This window comes from Nilaparvata lugens, chromosome 5, assembly GCF_014356525.2.
Source record: "Nilaparvata lugens isolate BPH chromosome 5, ASM1435652v1, whole genome shotgun sequence".
Taxonomy (NCBI): Eukaryota; Metazoa; Arthropoda; class Insecta; order Hemiptera; family Delphacidae; genus Nilaparvata; species Nilaparvata lugens.
In genome coordinates this window covers 11,406,370-11,426,486 of record NC_052508.1, presented here as the reverse complement: position 1 = coordinate 11,426,486, position 20,117 = coordinate 11,406,370, and the positions used below count along the sequence as shown (strand labels likewise).

Genomic DNA, 20,117 nt, shown 5'->3' with positions numbered 1-20,117 from the left:
CACACTGCTTGATATCAATATCAAGTTACAGCGTATTTCAGAAAGGAACTTGTATGTTTTAACTTTTTTCTTTTTCCTCATTTCATTTCTTGATAAATTTCTTTCATTTCAAAACCTCGGTTTTGACTCTCTGGTCCGCCATCATCTTTCTACTTCAAAAAATATTCTATTTCGGCTAACAATACAACGTAGAATTTCTTATTCGAAGAGTGTTGTGATTAGGCACAGAGCAATGAGAGTTTGAATGAATTCTTCAATGATTGATGTTAAAACGAGGAAATATGAATAAATTTTCATAATGGATACGAGAAATATTTATCTGCTATTGTTTTTGATTCAGTCAAGCGTATAATAATGAATTTCAAAATTGGAAATAAAAAGTTTCCAATGCCATCAATGTTCATCAATGACACAGATGGATCTCTAAGAGGCACTGAATTTTTCTTGTTAAAATGTTTTCCTATTTTGGCGGTTGACAACATGACAAGTTGCGGAGCCGGAGATGCGGTTACTTGAAATTATTTAAAAATTGCCAAAATTTATGTTAAAAAGTTGTAACTGAATTGTGGATGCTATTAAGTTATCTAGTGATTGTAAATTCCTTTTTCATTTTATGATTTTACATCAATGTATCAAGCAACAAGTAACTTACCTATCCAGTAGTTTTGCTTGGTTGTAAAAGATGGAATCCATTGGTAATTTAAAATGGATGATTGAAGAATTTTTAAGCTTTCATATTACTAAGAACAAGAACAATTTGGAGGTTACTAGCAGTACTGCAGGTAATAAACTTGTAGGCTTAAGAATAGCCTAATACGAACCGGTCTTATGAATATAACGCTTTATAAAATGATTTTCAATATGGGGTGATGCACTTGAAAAGTTTTATCCCAAATTGGTTTTCATAACAAGTCAATTCCTGTGAATTTCAATTATTTTTAAAAATATTAAATACATGAGTTATTTTTTTTAGTATTTGCTGTAATTCAATGGCGTGATACCACGTGTAAAATATTTTTGTGTCTACGAGTTTTTGAAGATTTTCTCATTGATGAATTATGAAATGAGTGTGCCGATAGTGCAAATACATCATAATAATGCAAATTGAAAAAGTTGTGAAATATCCAAATACTATGTCTTGAAGAAGAAAGAACTTCATAAGTATGTTTGTGGTTTGATACACCCCCAGTGTTATATTTGGAGGTTAATATATTAGATTATTTATAATCAAGCTAGGCCTAGTTGTCACGGAATCCACCCAAATAGTGAGTTTTAAATTATTGCCTTCAAAACTTTAATAAAAAACTCTTGCTAAAATTCTGTAATTTAGATGATGCCTTCTAAAATGCTTGAAACTAAAAATTACCATTTCACACAACTAATTTTTTTACTTTCCTTGCCCTATTACCATAGGTAAAGAAAAGTATTGCTTTCGGAAAAAAATTAAGGTACCCCAATCTCTAAATTTCTATAAGTTTCAAGGTCCCCTGAGTCCAAAAAATTGGTTTTTGGGTATTGGTCTGTATATGAGTGTATGTGCGTCTGTGTACACGATATCTCATCTCCCAATTAACGGAATGACTTAAAATTTGGAACTTAAGGTCCTTACACTATAAGGATCCGACACAAAAATTTTCGATCAAATGCAATTAAAGATGGCGGCTAAAATGGCAAAAATGTTGTCAAAAACAGGGTTTTTCGCGATTTTCTCAAAAACGGCTCCAACGATTTTGATCAAATTTATTCCTAGAAAAGCCATTGATAAGCTCTATCAACTGCCACAAGTCTCATATCTGTAAAAATTTCAGGAGCACTGCAACATCTATGCAAAGTTTGATTTTAGATCTCCAACTATCAGGCTTCATATAGCCTACAATTAAAACGAAAAATTTCAAGTCGAAAAGATTGAGCATGAAAATCTCTACAAATAATGTTCAGTAACATTTTCACCTAAAATTGAAAATAAGCTCGAAATTCGAGAAAATAAGATTATTCAATTGCAAACTGTTGGCAACTGTTGATTCTATTAAATAATTCACTATGAAGAGATAGCAGATATCGTGTGTCTGCTGCAGCAGCGCTATTGGCCTGTCACCAGCTGGCTCAGATCTTAGAAAAGTAGACTTGAGATGCGCGGGAACACTAGCGTCAGTTGATCAATTTTCATAACGGCAAGGAAAGTTGTGTGAGTGCGCCACACCAGATTTTTGGCTAAGCTTCCCGAAAAATGCTGTTATTATGATAAACAGAACTTCAAGAAATGACAAAGGAATTCTCTTGTTTTTTATATGAATTTAATTTCAGTTTTTAGGTAGAGAAGTGTTTATTTTGGTAAATTGAAGAGATAATTGAAGCTTGAAAGTTCCTTGTCATTATATATAAAAATATTATATAACCGAATTAATAAAAATTGAATTTGCATATATTGATAATTTTTCATTTGTTGTTTTCAGAAGCGTACTGCAAATTTTCAAGAGAAGAAATTACCAACATTTGTGGCACATTCTACATAACTGGGGAGGAGACATGTACTTTTGTGTTGGATGATCACTCTTATCGGGTGCCATGCATAGTCACAAATCCAGCCTCCAACATTCAGCGGCTGTTCAAGCTATTGGACAACAAGGTTTTGGTGCGAAAGGGGCATTTCGTAGCTGAAAGGTAAGTTTTTTTAAACCAGCCACTAACGACAGAACTAGTCTGAACATGTTCAGACTATACTCTGTACAAAATTACTTCTTACTTGGGATTGACATGCGCAGTAGAGAAGGCAACAGCGACAGGGATACAACGGCGGCTGTGTTGCCGTTTTGAACCGGCCAGCGTTTTCTAATTTCCAGTGAGTATTCAAGCGCTCATGATATGCATATGGATGTTTTCTCTCTGGAAGCGCTCAGTCGACTGAGTCAAATCGTCAAATTGGCAATCACGCTTCTTCCTATGACTATCCGTTACTGTAATTGGCTGACCTCCCTCCATTTCTCTGCGTCAAAAGTTCCTCCAAGTCTGAAGTAATTTTGTACGGAGTATAGTTGTGTCTTTGGCAAAAGACTTCCTACAATTATTTTTGAGATTAGGCTTTTGTGTTGATTTTTTCTTCACTGCCATAGGCCAATTTGAAGTTTTCTATCATTATAATTTGTAATTTTCCAGTGGTTTATTTATTGTTATTAGTTGTTTATTTTGTGTTGAAAGCTGCTGTAAAACAGTTGTTTTTCGTTTGATGTCTTTCAAATCAAACCCAATCTATGACGTCACACGCTTATTTAACCCAACCTCCTAAAACTTACCCCTAAAAATTAATGGCACTCCGAATCAAACGAAAAAATGAATAAAAACTTGAGAAAAATCCGCATGACTTAGTACTTAGCATACTTTTTTGGGAGTATGGTTTTAGGTGTCGTATGTTGGGTTATTGTTAAGGTATATAAAGAGTGATTGATTCATATAAATTGATTCAATGCTCGATCGAGTCATAGAGCTGAGAGCTAACTTTGGAGATCTCCAATGTGGTTGATCATTTTTCATTGTTCTTCGGCATCGGCTTCAATCTTCATTGGAAAAAAGTAAGTTTTCCAACTTCTTAGATCTATTTTTGTTCATCTTTCAGATGAGTCCTTATCATTAAAGATATTTATGATTTGAATATGTGTTTGAAAAAGCAATTTGTATAACCTCTCATTATTATTATTATTGAAGGGAACGATTCAAGGATCCAAAGGTTCAAAGTACCCCAAATGTCAACTGAAGCTTATTGTGTTCCCAAGTAGTATGTTAGTCAGGCAAACCAATACCTGTGTCCTTTACAAGAACCAGTATTTTTTCCCTATGCTGACATCCCATTCATCACCCGGTTGCTTGTCGCAATCCAGTGTGATATGCTTGGCAGTCTCTTCAGACTGATAGGTCCTCGTGACCTACGTGTGTTCCACTCCTGGCCTTCTTTGAAGGTCCTTCCGCTGAGGAAGGGATCGTATATATATAACCTCTTAGATTTATCGGTGGTCATCCTCAACCCTTTGCACTCTCAATCAAATTTCAGAAAATAGTATTTTAATACAGAAACTACATCTGCTGATATAGATGAGAAGTTGGAAGGTGCTGTTGTCTAGACTGATTTCAATGAATAATGGATGAGGAATTGAAGCACACAGCTACATAGGGATTAAACAAGATTGAACAGTTAATGTTACATCAGATATACAGGTATCAGCTATCCTCTATAGAAGGGAGTGGCCAGGCAGAGAATCGGCAAAGTGGCTCTTCTATATTTTTCAACTGCCGTTATAACGTGGACCTCACTATAAATACTCAACATTTTCTATTGAGATGTTCCGATATTTCTGTTTCGATATTATTTCTATCAGTTGTGCAATGTTTGCAAAAGGCAAAATGATTTGAAAAGGTTATAAAATGTTATGCAAAGGTTTGTAAACCAACAATTAAAAATCATGTTACACTTTTTTACATTATTGAAAAGTATTTCCCTATATAGAAATGTCTCTTCAAATTGTGTGTAATACTCGAATAACAATAAGCTTTTTTATTTTCAGATAGGCATAGGATGGGTACGTGAAAACACCAAACTGATGAATACAGAGCTGATGAATAAACAAGTAAATAGTATGGATCTAGACCACGTTGCTACCCCCTGTGGAGTCGGGACCTGGCGTTGGAGACAGGAAGCTCGAAGAGTCTAGCATCAAGGAAGGCTGCAGTAATACTGTATCAGTTGCAGGTCACATCGTATCATGAGGGATACAGAGTTGATACGTACACAAGTGAATGCCAATTATGCATTTCAACCCTTTCAACTTGGCGACAGGACGTTCGAAGAGACTAGCTTTGAAGAAGTCTGCAGTGATACTGTATCAGTCGTAGGTCACAAGGGATACAGATCTGATTAAGTACACAAGTAATGTCTGTTAAGGCCACATAATAGGCCACATAAAGGCTACATTTTTGGAGAAGACCTGGAACCTGGAAAAAAATGAATCACCGTTCAGATTTGATAGCGACCTACCCACAGTCATCGACATTCAACTCATCTCCTGCATTTGAGGAGACCAACAGACTGAAATTGAAAGTGAAATCAGTGAAAATAATTATTTACCGATAGAATTTCCGATAGACCATATTTGAACCGCCTTCCCAGTCTGAGAGTAGTCTAAGGCTGGGCACACACCGATTAGTCAAGACAAGACTAGTCACGTTTAGTCACAATACTTCACATTGTTGCTTATGGAATCATGTCTAATTGCAATTACTAATCAGTGTGAGTTGCGTCATAAGCAACGATGTGAAGTATTGTGACTAAACGTGTTTTATCTTGTCTTGACTAATCGGTGTGTGCCCAGCCTAAGGCTAGGCGCACACCAATTAGTGTGACATGATCAGACACGTTTAGTCTCAATACTTCACATTGTTGCTTATGACGCATCAAACACTGATTAGTCATTGCAATTAGACATGTCTTCATTAGCAACTATGTGAAGTATTGTGATAGTTGATATAGTTGACATGAGAAAGGAAAACCTTTCAGTTGTGAATTTTGTGACTATAAATATGTTCAAGTAATTTGAATAGACATATCAGAGCACATGAGGAAGAAAAACCTTTCAGTTGTGTATTTTGTGACTATAAATGTGTTCAAGTAATTTGAATAGACATATCAGAGCACATGAGGAAGAAAAACCTTTCAGTTGTGAATTTTGTGACTATAAATGTGTTCAAGTAATTTGAATAGACATATCAGAGCACATGAGGAAGAAAAACCTTTCAGTTGTGAATTTTGTGACTATAAATTAATGTTTTCAAGTAATTTGAATAGACATATCAGAGCACATGAGGAAGAAAAACCTTTCAGTTGTGAATTTTGTGACTATAGATGAGCCCCTTAGATGCCTAGTGGTGTAAGTCAAAAATTTAGGAAATTGAGCCAGAGGTATAAAACTGTTTATCTAGGGGTCCTCTATTCATCTGCCAAGTGGTGTAAGCCCTAGTTCATATCTACGCCAATGGCCGCAGCACTTTGTTTCTCAACTGAATGAACCGGGCGCGCGGCTTGGGACCAAATGGTGCAATCCAGTAGTTATTGGTAGTTGAGGCTACACTGTTTTTGTGTAGTAGTCTAGTTGATCTAGTTGACATGCGAAAGAAATACCTTTCGTGAATTTTGTGACTATAAATGTTTTGAAGTGATTTGAATAGACATATCAGAGCACATGAGATAGAAAAAACTTTCAGTTGTAAATTTTAAGACTATAAATGAGCCCCTTAGCTGCCAAGTGGTGTAAGTAAAAAATTTGCGATATTGTGCCAGAGTTCATCTAGGGGTCCTCTATTCATCTGCAAAGTGGTGTAAGCCCTAGTTCATATTTACGCCAATGGCCGCAGCACTTTGTTTCTCAACTGAACGAACCGGGCGCGCGGCTTGGGACCAAATGGTGTAATCCAGTAGTTATTGGTAGTTGAGGCTACACTGTTTTTGTGAAAAGTGACAAAATATGGGGTTGGGAACCAATAAATTGCTAAAAGGTTTTTGTTTTTTTTTTGGAATGGTTTCTACGGGTATGCAGATTTGACTCCTTGTGAGATCGTGAGTAATATACTTGAACGATTAAAAGTAGAAGCTTTGGAATCGCGTAAAACAAACAAAATAGCAGCAAAACCGAGAATTATGTGAAGCGCAGAAAAACGCGATTCCAAAGCAAGTTATTAGGATATTAGCAAGTATCGGACGAAACAAGTTAAAAATTTCTAGTTTCTTCATTCTGGACATTTAAGCTGCCCCTTAGCTTTCAAGTGGTGGAAGTAGAAAATTTACGAAATTGAGCCAGAGTTATAAAACTTCATCTAGGGGTCCTCTATTCATCTGCAAAGTGGTGAAGCCCTGGTTCATATTCACGCCAATGGCCGCAGCACTTTGTCAACTGAACGAACCGGACTCGCGGCTTGGGAGCAAGTGGTATAAGTCCAGTAGTTAATGGTAGTTGAGGCTGCACTGTTTTGTGAAAAGCGACAAAATATGGGGTTGGGAACCAATAAATTGCTAAAAGGTTTTTTTTTTTTTTTGAATGGTTTCTACGGGTTTGCAGGTTTGACTCCTTGTGAGATCGTGAGTAATATACTTGAACGATTAAAAGTAGAAGCTTTGGAATCGCGTAAAACAAACAAAATAGCTGCAAACCCGAGAATTATGTGAAGCGCAGGAAAACGCGATTCCAAAGCAAGTTATTAGGATATTAGCAAGTATCGGACGAAACAAGTTAAAAATTTCTTGTTTCTTCATTCTGGACATTTAATTAGACTCAGATTCCTAGCAGGGAAAATATAACCTATCATTTTGCTGAGCTGGTGAATTTCTTGACCGTTTTTTACTTTCCGAATTCACTAAGCTCATTTGCCCACAACTGTGAACTCACGTATTACCGACTTGTAATACAAATCAACGCACAAATAGGTTAGACGAAAAGTGACAAATTCTCATTGGTCTTTGAGATAGTAGATAGAAAATCGGTTCTGGCAGAGTCTACTATGGTGCATTAGAATATTAAGATTATTATATATAAGGTACAGCCCAACATCGTTTTAGGCCTTCAAAGAGAATTATATATATTTCAATATATCTTTTGAGACATTCTCAATATCGAATTAAGACGCCTAGCTAGGTCTTTGAAATGTTTTGTACACGTTTACAAGCCTTGGCTTTTTGTGGCCAATAGTCAGGTTATGTTATTCCAGTTTCAATTTTTATTTTTGTTTGTAAATATTAGAGTAGTTATAAGCATTTATTGTAGTAGAATATTAGCAAGTAATTTTTTTATTACCAAGTAATTTTTTTATTACCTCTGACTGAAAGTCTGTTTTTGCTTATCTTAATAACTTTTCACTATATTTCTTTTTCTACATTTAAATTCAAAATAAGTACATAACTTTCAAGATAGCCTATATATGTTTTTTATTATTCTAGGTCAATAAAAAATGTTTTCCTACATTGTTTTGTTTTTATAATCCTCTCATCTTCACATTTTGTACGGTACCTGTTCAACAGTGTACATTACCTGTCAGTGCAAAATGTGACATGAACATTTTGTTCATCTCACATCTTGTACTGGCATTGGCAATCAATCTTATCCAGATATTCTAATGCTACATGAGAGACTGAGGTTATACGCAATAAGACTTAGCAGTTGAATATATATTTCATAGTTATATATAATAACAATAATGCAATTTTCTGTGTTGTTGAGAAAGTGATGTGGTAGATAAACATATAGAATAAAAACGAATCTTCATCTAGGGGTCCTCTATTCATCTGCAAAGTGGTGTAAGCCCTAGTTCATATTTACGCCAATGGCCCCAGCATTTTGTTTCTCAACTGCACGAACCGGGCGCGCGGCTTGGGACCAAATGGTGTAATCCAGTAGTTATTGGTAGTTGAGGCTACACTGTTTTTGTGAAAAGTGACAAAATATGGGGTTGGGAACCAATAAATTGCTAAAAGGTTTTTTTTTTTTTTTTTTTTTGAATGGTTTCTACGGGTATGCAGATTTGACTCCTTGTGAGATTGTGAGTAATATACTTGAACGATTAAAAGTAGAAGCTTTGGAATCGCGTAAAACAAACAAAATAGCAGCAAAACCGAGAATTATGTGAAGTGCAGAAAAACGCGATTCCAAAGCAAGTTATTAGGATATTAGCAAGTATCGGACGAAACAAGTTAAAAATTTCTAGTTTCTTCATTCTGGACATTTAAGCTGCCCCTTAGCTTTCAAGTGGTGGAAGTAGAAAATTTACGAAATTGAGCCAGAGTTATAAAACTTCATCTAGGGGTCCTCTATTCATCTGCAAAGTGGTGAAGCCCTGGTTCATATTTACGCCAATGGCCGCAGCACTTTGCCAACTGAACGAACCGGACTCGCGGCTTGGGAGCAAGTGGTATAAGTCCAGTAGTTAATGGTAGTTGAGGCTGCACTGTTTTGTGAAAAGCGACAAAATATGGGGTTGGGAACCAATAAATTGCTAAAAGGTTTTTTTTTTGGAATGGTTTCTACGGGTATGCAGATTTGACTCCTTGTGAGATCGTGAGTAATATACTTGAACGATTAAAAGTAGAAGCTTTGGAATCGCGTAAAACAAACAAAATAGCTGCAAAACCGAGAATTATGTGAAGCGCAGGAAAACGCGATTCCAAAGCAAGTTATTAGGATATTATCAAGTATTGGACAAAACAAGTTAAAAATTTCTTGTTTATTCATTCTGGACATTTAATTAGACTCAGATTCCTAGCAGGGAAAATATAACCTATCATTTTGCTGAGCTGGTGAATTTCTTGACCGTTTTTTACTTTCCGAATTCACTAAGCTCATTTGCCCACAACTGTGAACTCACGTATTACCGACTTGTACAAATCAACGCACAAATAGGTTAGACGAAAAGTGACAAATTCTCATTGGTCTTTGAGATAGTAGATAGAAAATCTGTTCTGGCAGAGTCTACTATGGTGCATTAGAATATTAAGATTATTATATATAAGGTACAGCTCAACATCGTTTTAGGCCTTCAAAGAGAATTATATATATTTCAATATATCTTTTGAGACATTCTCAATATCGAATTAAATCGCCTAGCTAGGTCTTTGAAATGTTTTGTACACGTTTACAAGCCTTGGCTTTTTGTGGCCAATAGTCAGGTTATGTTATTCCAGTTTCAATTTTTATTTTTGTTTGTAAATATTAGAGTAGTTATAAGCATTTATTGTAGTAGAATATTAGCAAGTAATCTTTTTATTATCTCTGACTGAAAGTCTGTTTTTGCTTAACTTAATAACTTTTCACTATATTTCTTCCAGTTTCAATTTTTATTTTTGTTTGTAAATATTAGAGTAGTTATAAGCATTTATTGTAGTAGAATATTAGCAAGTAATCTTTTTATTATCTCTGACTGAAAGTTTGTTTTTGCTTATCTTAATAACTTTTCACTATATTTATTTTTCTACATTTAAATTTAAAATAAGTATCAATTACATAACTTTCAAGATATGGTATGTTTTTTTTATTATTTTTGATCAATAAATAATGTTTTCCTACATAGTTTTGTTTTTATAATCCTCTCATCTTCACACTTTGTACCTGTTCAACATTGTACATTACCTGTCAGTGCAAAATGTGACATCTCACATCTTGTACTGACATTGGCAATCAATCTTATCCAGATATTCTAATGCTACATGAGAGACGGAGGTTATCTTCTATATAATAAGAGAGAGTAAGGTTGTGTTTGTTCGCATCAAAAAATGTCAATTGTGGATTGCATACCGGAAAAACGGGAATGTTTTAGATAGGTATCCAAATTTTGGACATGAATTCTAAAAATATCAATATCGTGCATCTCGAAGCCCAAATTTCAATTTTCCTTTTAGATTTTTTAGAATTAGCCTAATGTTCAAATTTCATTCATGGGACATAAAATTTCTTACGGCATACATCGATATTCTATCAGCTGTTCTTTTGAAATCTTCGGTTGGAATCAATTATACAATACTATTTTCCTTAAAACTAACTTCCATATTAAATATGAAATTTTATGATTTTCGTGATTATTGATTCTATCTACACCTACATATAAATGAAGAACGTAATATTGAGAACGTATCCTTTTTCGCCTTATCTATGATATAATAAATTAAAGAATTGGTTTACGGGATAGAAAATTCAACGAATGACGCATCATCACGTCTGAAGTGCTGGACTGACTAACTTAGAATTTTGCATATAAATTCCTTATTTACCGGAGAGGTTTTAGGTCTATTTTAAATTATTCAGTAGGTCAAGTTTTCAGTTTTTCAAGTTTCCAATTAGACCCTTGCGAAGCACGGGTTACCTTCTAGTACACAATAGCAATAATGCAATTTTCTGTGTTGTTGAGAAGGTGATGTGATAGATAACCATATAAATTGAAGACGAATCTTCAATACCACTGGTTTATTGAAACAATTTGGGATACTAGTTTCGGTTGTTGCACCAATATTAAAACTAGTTTCTGTTTCTATACCAAAATCAATACAGTAAATCAAATAAGGTATTAAGCAATATGTTCAACGCTCCTTGGTACATGAGAAGCAGTGACTTGCACCGATATCCACGCATTTCATTTGTGTCCAGTGACAGGGGTGCCCACAAGGGGGGTGGGCATGGCGCAATTTGCGCCATCAACATTTTTGGGGGAGCATGATTTTTTTTATATTTTATGTCAACATTTTGAATCATGGCTAAAAAATAAAGGTATAAAATGAGAGATCCCAATGTAGTTAATTTTAATACTTTTTCCCACTTTTACAATGTTATATTTGCAAAGTTTAACTCAATATAAAGCATAAAAATACAATTGATAATATGTTGTATGCAGGAATTTTAGTAATTTTAAGCCTATGAGTTTGAAGGTAAATCTTTGACAAAAATAAATTATGACTTCATCATCCACTGTTATTCTCATTTCCTTTGCTAAATTTTAATTTTTAATGGTCCTGTGTTTGAGTTTCCTTGCTGTTGCAACCTTATTTTCTTGAAAGCACAATGATAAGTTAAATTGTAATGTACATTTTATTCTAATAGTTATTTTAATTTCGAAGGCGTTTCATGATGATATTAATGTCTCTGAAATGGGAATGCAATTATAAACAACATCGCAAACTCTAGTGAATTTGACAGAAGAAAAAACTTCTCTTGTCAAAAATTTGTGAAAAATATCAAATGAAGCCAATTCCAATGTTTCAAATTTACACCCTATTTACCACACAGTAATCAAGTAATTATTGTAATGCTTCATTACTTTTTTATGTTTTGTATAATAGTCCAGTCAAATGGTCGTTTTTCAGGAAACAGCCCGAAAGAATTTTTCGCGACGGTTCTATATGTATTTTGGGGCGGTGAATTCTAATCTGAAATTTGCTGACATTCCAGAGGGCGGTTTCACCCCCAAAACTCCCAAAAAACCCAAAATTTCAGACTTCTTTCAAGTTTTCCATTGAATCTTGAGAACCTTTAACTTCTCGAGAAAAAGCATTCTATAAAATATTAAAGATACCGTAATAAAATTTCCAATAAATTGAGTGGTCGCGCAGGACTCTACGATTTTTGATTCTGGAGCTAAGAGTTTTCAAAAAAGGGATATTTTTTAAGGGGTTTTCAAAATTATGCAAACCTAACACTTCTACCCTATACAACTAGGACCCTAGGATCTTTTTCTAGTAATGACGACAGAAAGCCACACATCACGTGAATTACCAATATTAATTCTGAACAGAATTACTTAGGTACATATTTTTGAATTTAGTAGTGGTGGGAGGGGGAATACACCCAAAAATAGAAAATCATGTCCTACAGCCAAAATTCAAATTCTCTTTATAATACCTTTTCATCGCCTTCCTAACAAAAAAGAAACATATTTCGGCTGAAATCATCTCACGATGGTTATGTTCTATGAGAATCACTCGTTAGATTTCAGTATTTCCTAGTGGGGGCACACATAAGGATATACGTCCAGGATCAAAAACACTTATAACTTTTGACTGAATGATCACATCTCCTCGTACTACAGCTCGTTCATATCAGCTCATCAAGGCGGTTGAAAATCATGTATCATCTCACTTTTTTTTGTTAAAAAAAATAGGAAATTCCTCCTTTAGTGTATTTTAGCCCATATTTCAATGCATAGAAAAATGACCGATTTCTATATTCAAAACTGTGTATCTCGGTAACTCAAAATGACACTTGGTCTTGATTTGAAGAAAAGAATCTCCTCTTTTATGTGAGGTGAATGATTTTTGTAAAAATATAATAGTGAAGTAAGATACGTTTGATTCAGAAAATCAAGAAATTTGCAATATTTTTCTCATTTTCACAGTCTCGACAGTTTTTCGATATAAACAGTGATGCAAGATCAATTTAAGTCAACTCAGCTTATAGAGCATGAAATTTTCTCTCATTTAAGACCAACCACGAGTTTCTATCATATATTGTACATATTTTAGAGACTCTTTAATAACAGTAAAATTCCAAGAAAAGTGAGAAAATAAAGACCACCATTCAATTGGCTGTAACTTTTTAACGGTATTGAAAACAGAAGTATAATTGGTATAACATGGGAGTGAAAAGAGGAGAAAATTCATCACAACCTCGACTACTTTTTGGATTTTTTATCTGAAGTGTTCCACAAGATACGCAACGTTGCATATGCGGAACTGTGAAAATGGGGGAAATATCACAAACTTCTCGCACATTCAAAGCTGTGTATCTTGTGGAAAACTAACTTCAGATAAAAAATCCAAAAAGTAGTCCTGCGCGACCAGTCAATTCATTGGAAATTTTATCATCTTTAATATTATATGGAGATTGCTTTTTCTCGATAAATTCAAGGTTCTCGAGATTAAATGGTAAACTTAAAAAAAGTCTAAAATTTTGGGGGTGAAGTCGCCCTCTGGCGTGTCAGCAAATTGCAGATTATAGAATACAGCGCCACAAAATACAGATAGAACCATCGAAAAAAATTCTTTCGGGGCTGTTTTATGAAAAATTACCATTTGACTGGACTATAGCGAGCAATTTCTGTATATCTGTTTATATTTTTCTATTTTTATATCTGGCTATCTGGTTATATGGTTAGCCTATTTATGTTCAACGGATCTCGGAAACGGCTCTAAAGATTTTCACGAAATTCGGAATATAGTAGGTTTATGATATCAAAATTCGATTGTACTAGGTCTCATCCCTGAAAAAACTCCCTGAAGGACATGAAAAGGATAATTCATCCTTGGAAAAACAGATGATTATTTCGTTGTCCGTCGATAACAGAAGATGTGTGTGCCTGTGTGGGAGATCAGCTGTGTAATCAATTAGCTTATCGTATCTCGCGAGAAATCTAGAAATTTGAATTGACTCGATCAAAATACAGTAATCTGATTTGTTGTCATGAGATGGTATATATCATAATATTCGAAGTTAATCATTATTTTACAGTTCTAAGTGATTAGTGAGTGTTATTTTGTTATTCAATTTGGTATGTAAGCAATCTAAATTCGAAGTTTTATGTTCTCAAATATTTGGACTGAAAATTTCACTTGAATTCAAGTGTATGAAACATAACCTACTTTTTGGAATATTAAATATTCCAACTATACATTTTATAATGTATAAATCAAAATTCGGGGAAGAAAAAGTTGTGAGCAGTGCCTGTTAGTCCTTCCCCAATTATTTCAAAGAATTGAGTTCTGTTTATCAATGAATAAATAACGAGCAAAGCTTGGTGCCCCGATATTTGGTATTAATAGATAGAATTTACAAAATGTACTTGTTCAGATGATATCTTTATTCCAAAAACCAAACCAATCAAAGATACATTATTTTCGACTTGTGTTATTTACTCCTGTAATGTTAAAAAGTAAATACTACCAACAACACAACATCAGTGACAACCTGTTCCAATTTATGATAAATATCGGGGCACCGAGCTCCGCTCTGGAGTATCTACAAAAGCATATAAAAATTATTACAAGAGAAGAAATCATAATAAATATTCATAGTTCATACAGAAAGGTTCTATCTAATCACAGTGGATTGAGATTAATTCGCAGAGGAATGCAAAAATTTCTCTCACAAAAGCAATGATAATTTTGTCATCTGTTGATGATGGAAGTGAGTGACCGACAAAATTATGACTCAGCTGTTGAACTTTTGTACCTAATTCAATCAGGTACCTAGTGGCAGTTGTAAAAAAGCTGGTTAAATTTCAATCCTGATTAATTTCACGTGAACCAAATCACAGAAGACCACCTCAAAAAGGTAGCTTATCTGATTGGTTCTACTAGAATTAATCAGGATTAAAATTTAACCAGCTTTTTTACAACTGCCACTAAGTACCTGATTGAATTAGGTACAAAAGTTCAACAGCTGAGTCATAATTTGGTCGGTCACTCACTTCCATCACCCACTTCCATCATCAACAGATGACAAAATTATCAGCTGTTTTTCCAAGGATGAATAAATTCTTTTAATGTCCTTCAGCGAGTTTCCCCAGGGATGAAAACTAGTGCAATCGAATTTTTATATTATTAACCTACTATTTTCTGAATTTCGTAAGAATCGTTAGAGCCGTTTTCGAAATCCGTTGAAATACAAACATATAAACATTTAAACATCTAAACAGTAATTGCTATAGGATTTAGAATACCTAAACTTGCCGACATTATATATTGTATGAATAAAATCGTTCCAAATTTGTATGTAAAATTGCTATGCAATATTCTTCTGCAATAAAAGAATATCAATTATATTATTATTCAACTTTTTATAAGTAACCTTTAAATTTAAAAAGCAAAGTCTCCCTTACTTATCTTTTAATATCCTATTGAAATTTTTGTCATGTAGTTTTTCCTTATGTAATGTAGTACTTTTTAGTCCTCCTGAACAAGAACGGGTGCACTGCTAGTCTCAAAAATAATATGAAAAAGATACTTTATTTCTATTTTAAAAGAGATAAGAAACGATGGTGTATATTTTTACAATATTATGGAAACAGAAAGAATTCCTCACAAGAAGAAAGGTAAATAATGTCCTATGGAAGATTAGAATGTAGAATTAGAAATTGGGGTACTTTGGGGGGGGGGGGGATTACACTTGGATTGAGGGGGCATTACACTTGGATTGGGGGGGGGGCATTACACTTGGATTGGGGGGGGCATGCGCCATTGCCCTTGGGGGGGCTGGGCACCCCTGTCCAGTGAGATAAGTCGATTTGCCATGCGGCATGAGTCGACCGTGGCATCATCATGTCAACCCTGAGGCTAGCCAACTAGGTACTACAGAATGAAGATCTTACCAGGAGTCTGAAGAGAAGGAAGCCTTTTGAACTAGTTTAAAATCAATTTGTGATACTGTACGCAGACTATATAATTTTTACTGCTCTCATAATCTCAGAACTACAGTACTTGGGCCATCAATGGACGAACTGAAGTTTTATAGTTTTTCATAGTGTAAGATTTATAACGAAATCAAAACTATTGGTTAGTCTCTGAGACTAGTTTTAATGACAATCAACATAAAAACATACAGTAAATCTCTTTTTGCCAGAAATTGATAATTTATGAGTTGAGGAGGGTTGGGGAAAGAAGGAGTCTGCTGGATGTGATAAAGGGATGAAAGAGGAGATGACTGGGACATTGGATGAGACGGCAAAGCTAGTTGGTGGATGCCATGGAGGGGACCATTCAGGGGAAGAAGAGGAAGAGGGAGAAGAAGATACAAAATGTTGGACGACATCAAGGAGGGGATGAGCTACTATGCAACGAAGAGACTGGCAGAGAATAGAAGAGAGTGGAGGGCTGCTGCCATATAGAAGGACCTGCTTACGAGCAGAAAACTACAGACAGACAGATAATTTATGAATATTGATTTATTTATTTATTTAACAAGCAAAACTATTATCTCAAAATTGATATAATAAACTAGTGGTTCTGAGTCGTTTTCATTTAGTATTAATACAATATAATATATAAGAAACACACACACTATACTTGGTATTTCTAGTGGAGGATATCTAGAGCTTCCTGTCTTGTCGAGCTGACTGTAAAACCGCCTCGTATGACTTGCTACTAACTGTATACCGTTACTAATGCATACAATAGGCTATGCACTGAATGTACACGTACACTATCAGCTTTTACAGCTCTGATAAGTGAAATCACCAGCTAATTAAGTCTACTAATTTATTAAGTGTATTAATTAATACACTTGAGTTAACTCAAGTCAACTCCTGCAAATTGACTTTCAATACTGAGCAATATTGCTCCACCTCCCTTACGGAGGAAAAATTCCCTGTTATGGAGTTCAAAAAGATTTTTGATAACCCAAAGCTTCCAATTCAAGAAGACCTTCCCGACCTAGAAATAGGTCGCCTCAGATCTAGAAGGCATCCATTGACATCTGCAAAGGACTTGGTCAGAACCAATTTCAACATAGACTCAGGGTGGAATGCTGCTTGGACTTTGCAAGCACCTGACCAAATGGCACGGCCTATCAAGCCAAATAAAGAGCCAGAAGGTTTCAGCCTTCCCCGTCACCTTTGGAAGGGATTAAACAGGGTGCGAACTGGGCATGGTGTATGTGGGGACAGTCTGCATAAATGGGGGATCATTCCATCACCTGAATGTGACTGTGTAGCTCCAAAACAAACTTTGAAACATATTGCTGAAGTCTGTCCCGTCAGGTTGTATCCCCATGCTGTTGAGGATTTTGTAAATATGCTGTACCAGCCGCTCGGCTGGCTGATTTGGACTTAGCTTGTCTTGTTTTATCTTTTAATATTATGTTATTAAAACTACTGTTTCTCACCATTTGCACAGTTTTATATTTTGACTTTTTTAATTCGATGACAATTCTTGTTCATATTGAAATACAAACGATTTTGGCGTGACTGGAAACTGGAGCCTTGAGCTCCAGCCACGAGTTCTAAAAATAAGAAATACATTTTTTAATCTAATAACAGCAGTACAAATGAAACAATTCTGTTGATGGATGATAATCTATGGATATTGAATTTTATCAATAATCCAAGTACTTGATGAAAAAAATAAATGCACAGAAAAATAATATAATAATTGTTGAGTTTTTATAATTTTTACACAATAATAAATAATTAATATTGTCAAAATTTGTGATTCAGCCAACTCAGTTCTCAATTTTAAAATAATAGTTTTGTTTCACCCACGATTTTATTAATCTCAATTTGGTTTTTGTTATTTTATCCTTAATTAAGTCTTCTGGAATTTTATTTAATATTTTATTACTCTGATATTCAAATAATTTGATTAATATTAATTTTACTTCATTAACATCAAGTAAACACGAATTATTGGTGTTTACTTGATGTTAATGAAGTAAAATTAATATTGAAAGCATTTACTATAGTTGAACGTATATTATAAGGGATTGTGCGACGGATAAATTGATGTGTATTTTTATCAATAAAAAGAATTGAATTTGTCAATTTTAATAATCTTCACAATTAATAAGGTATTAGAATCAATTATTCTAATTGAGCACATAATTCTTATTTGAGAGGTAAATGTGTCAAAATCCCATACTCTATACAGTATAATATCAGCTAATTTTGAGCTAAGCTGTGGCCCAACTACACAGTAAGCAGTGTACACTCACCCTAGTAGTAGCATAGTATGTATTTAAAAGCTCTTGAATTTCCAATAGCTTAGCTGTTTGTAAAAATACACAATGCTAATTGTAAGCTGACTCTTACTCACTAAGGATGCTTAACTTATAGTGGAGCAGCGAAGGTAGCTTAAAACTTGAGAATTTTGAATGCATGTATTAAAATGGTGGCGCGCTTATTGGAGGGATGTCCTTTCATATACATGCATTACATTTAATACTCTTAGGGCCGTTTCACCCTTTACAGTGAAAGCTTAAAATGAATTCAATCAGCTGTTGGCTTAAACTCAAAATGAATCACATATGACAAATGATACTTGATACGGATTTGATCCAGTTTAAAATAAAATTTAGTTTAAACTGTCACTGTACAAACGGCTCTAAGGGTAACCGTCCACTGGAACCGTATTCAACCGATTCGTTCGGCCGTTGGATCGGCCGAATATAGTCTTCCATTGGAACCGATTACGTCAGTCTAGTTGCCAATTATTGAATTACTATCATAGCCACCAAAATTTTTCATAAACAATGATTGTATTGAGATTTAGAAACTTGAATGAACAAATATCCACTAAATTGGTTATTCATTACAATAATCTTACCTTCAACAAATATCCACTAAATTAGTTATTCAATATTAAACAATATCTTTGTTCACAGATTCCTTTGAACAACACGAGGATCTTTTATCTCGCATATCTCACAATGGAACATGCTCTTGAAGCAAAGTTATCAACTTTTCATTTCCATAGTTACAACTTCATAAACCAGAACAACTTCAAAAAAAAAAAACAAGACTGTGAAACACTTTTAGGTTGGAACACTTTGTTGTCTCAGTTCGACTAGTTAGTTCGGCCGGATAGGGCCGGAAAATCCCATTCAATTCGGATCAAAAAATTGATTGGCCGGAAAGGGCCGTATGAACCTGTTGCAATGGACGACCATCTATTCCTTTCTTTTTTTGGGGATCGTTCGGTCGCGGTCGGTAGTTTTAGACGAAAACGGTTTTAGTGGACGGCCCACCTTAAGCTTGAAGCTACCCTCGTCGCTCCACTATGTTTGTAATCTATGAGCTCTCTTAATCTATAAATAACCATATGTGCTAACAGGAGTGACAAGCTATCTTGAATGAGGTAACATTTTATGTAGTTACCTTTATTTTCCATGCTATAGTAAGAAATTACGCGTCTTTGCAATTTCAAACTTTCTATCGTGACAGAATAATCTATAGATAAAACCATAATTGAATAACTTAGATGGATTTATATTAATCAATGTGTTTTTATGTTGTTTTTTAGATACGCTCAACGAGATGGAGACAAACCATTGGTGTGGCTTCAAGTGGCGGTTGATGATATGATAATTTTGGATGTTGGCAAACCTGACAGCTCGCCACCGCCGCTAGCAGAAACGCACTGGGACCTGCGAGTGCTAGTGGCCCATGTTTCAACCCCAATTATCACAACACGTAGCGGTGCCTTTGCGCTGGTCCTCGTCTTGACTAAACTGCCAGGTATGCTATAGATTCAAGTTTCAAGACTTTTTAATTTTCCATATATTTCACAGTGTATAAGCTCGTCATTTATCATAAAAATACACTGTAACATACACGATACAAAACTTAATTGACCAAACGTAGTGAGGTCTATGTTTCAACTTGGATTTTCTTTTGTCTGTCTGTATGTAACGCGATTACAGCCAAACGCGTTGATCGATGAGATTTGTCAGGAATATTCCTTTTTCACCTGCGTGTCGATGTATACACAAGGTTTTTTGAAATTTTGCATTTCAAGGATGATATGAAAAGAAAAGGAATTTCTCCATACTCTGATATCACTATATATATATATATATATATATATAGCCTATATCATCTACTTTGAAAATAGGATCAAT

At 34.7% G+C, this 20,117-nt stretch overlaps 1 protein-coding gene across 1 annotated transcript in view; it reads left to right on the top strand.

Moving 5' to 3' along the window:
• The first annotated feature begins 466 nt into the window (after window positions 1-466).
• Window positions 467-20,117, top strand: part of LOC111046489 — a 38,235-nt gene continuing 18,584 nt past the window's right edge. The window contains exons 1-3 of the mRNA XM_022332046.2: window positions 467-782; window positions 2,454-2,661; window positions 19,520-19,734. Of these exons, the coding sequence (XP_022187738.2) occupies window positions 683-782; window positions 2,454-2,661; window positions 19,520-19,734 (523 nt within the window). The 5' untranslated portion in view covers window positions 467-682. The remainder of the gene's footprint in view (window positions 783-2,453; window positions 2,662-19,519; window positions 19,735-20,117) is intronic.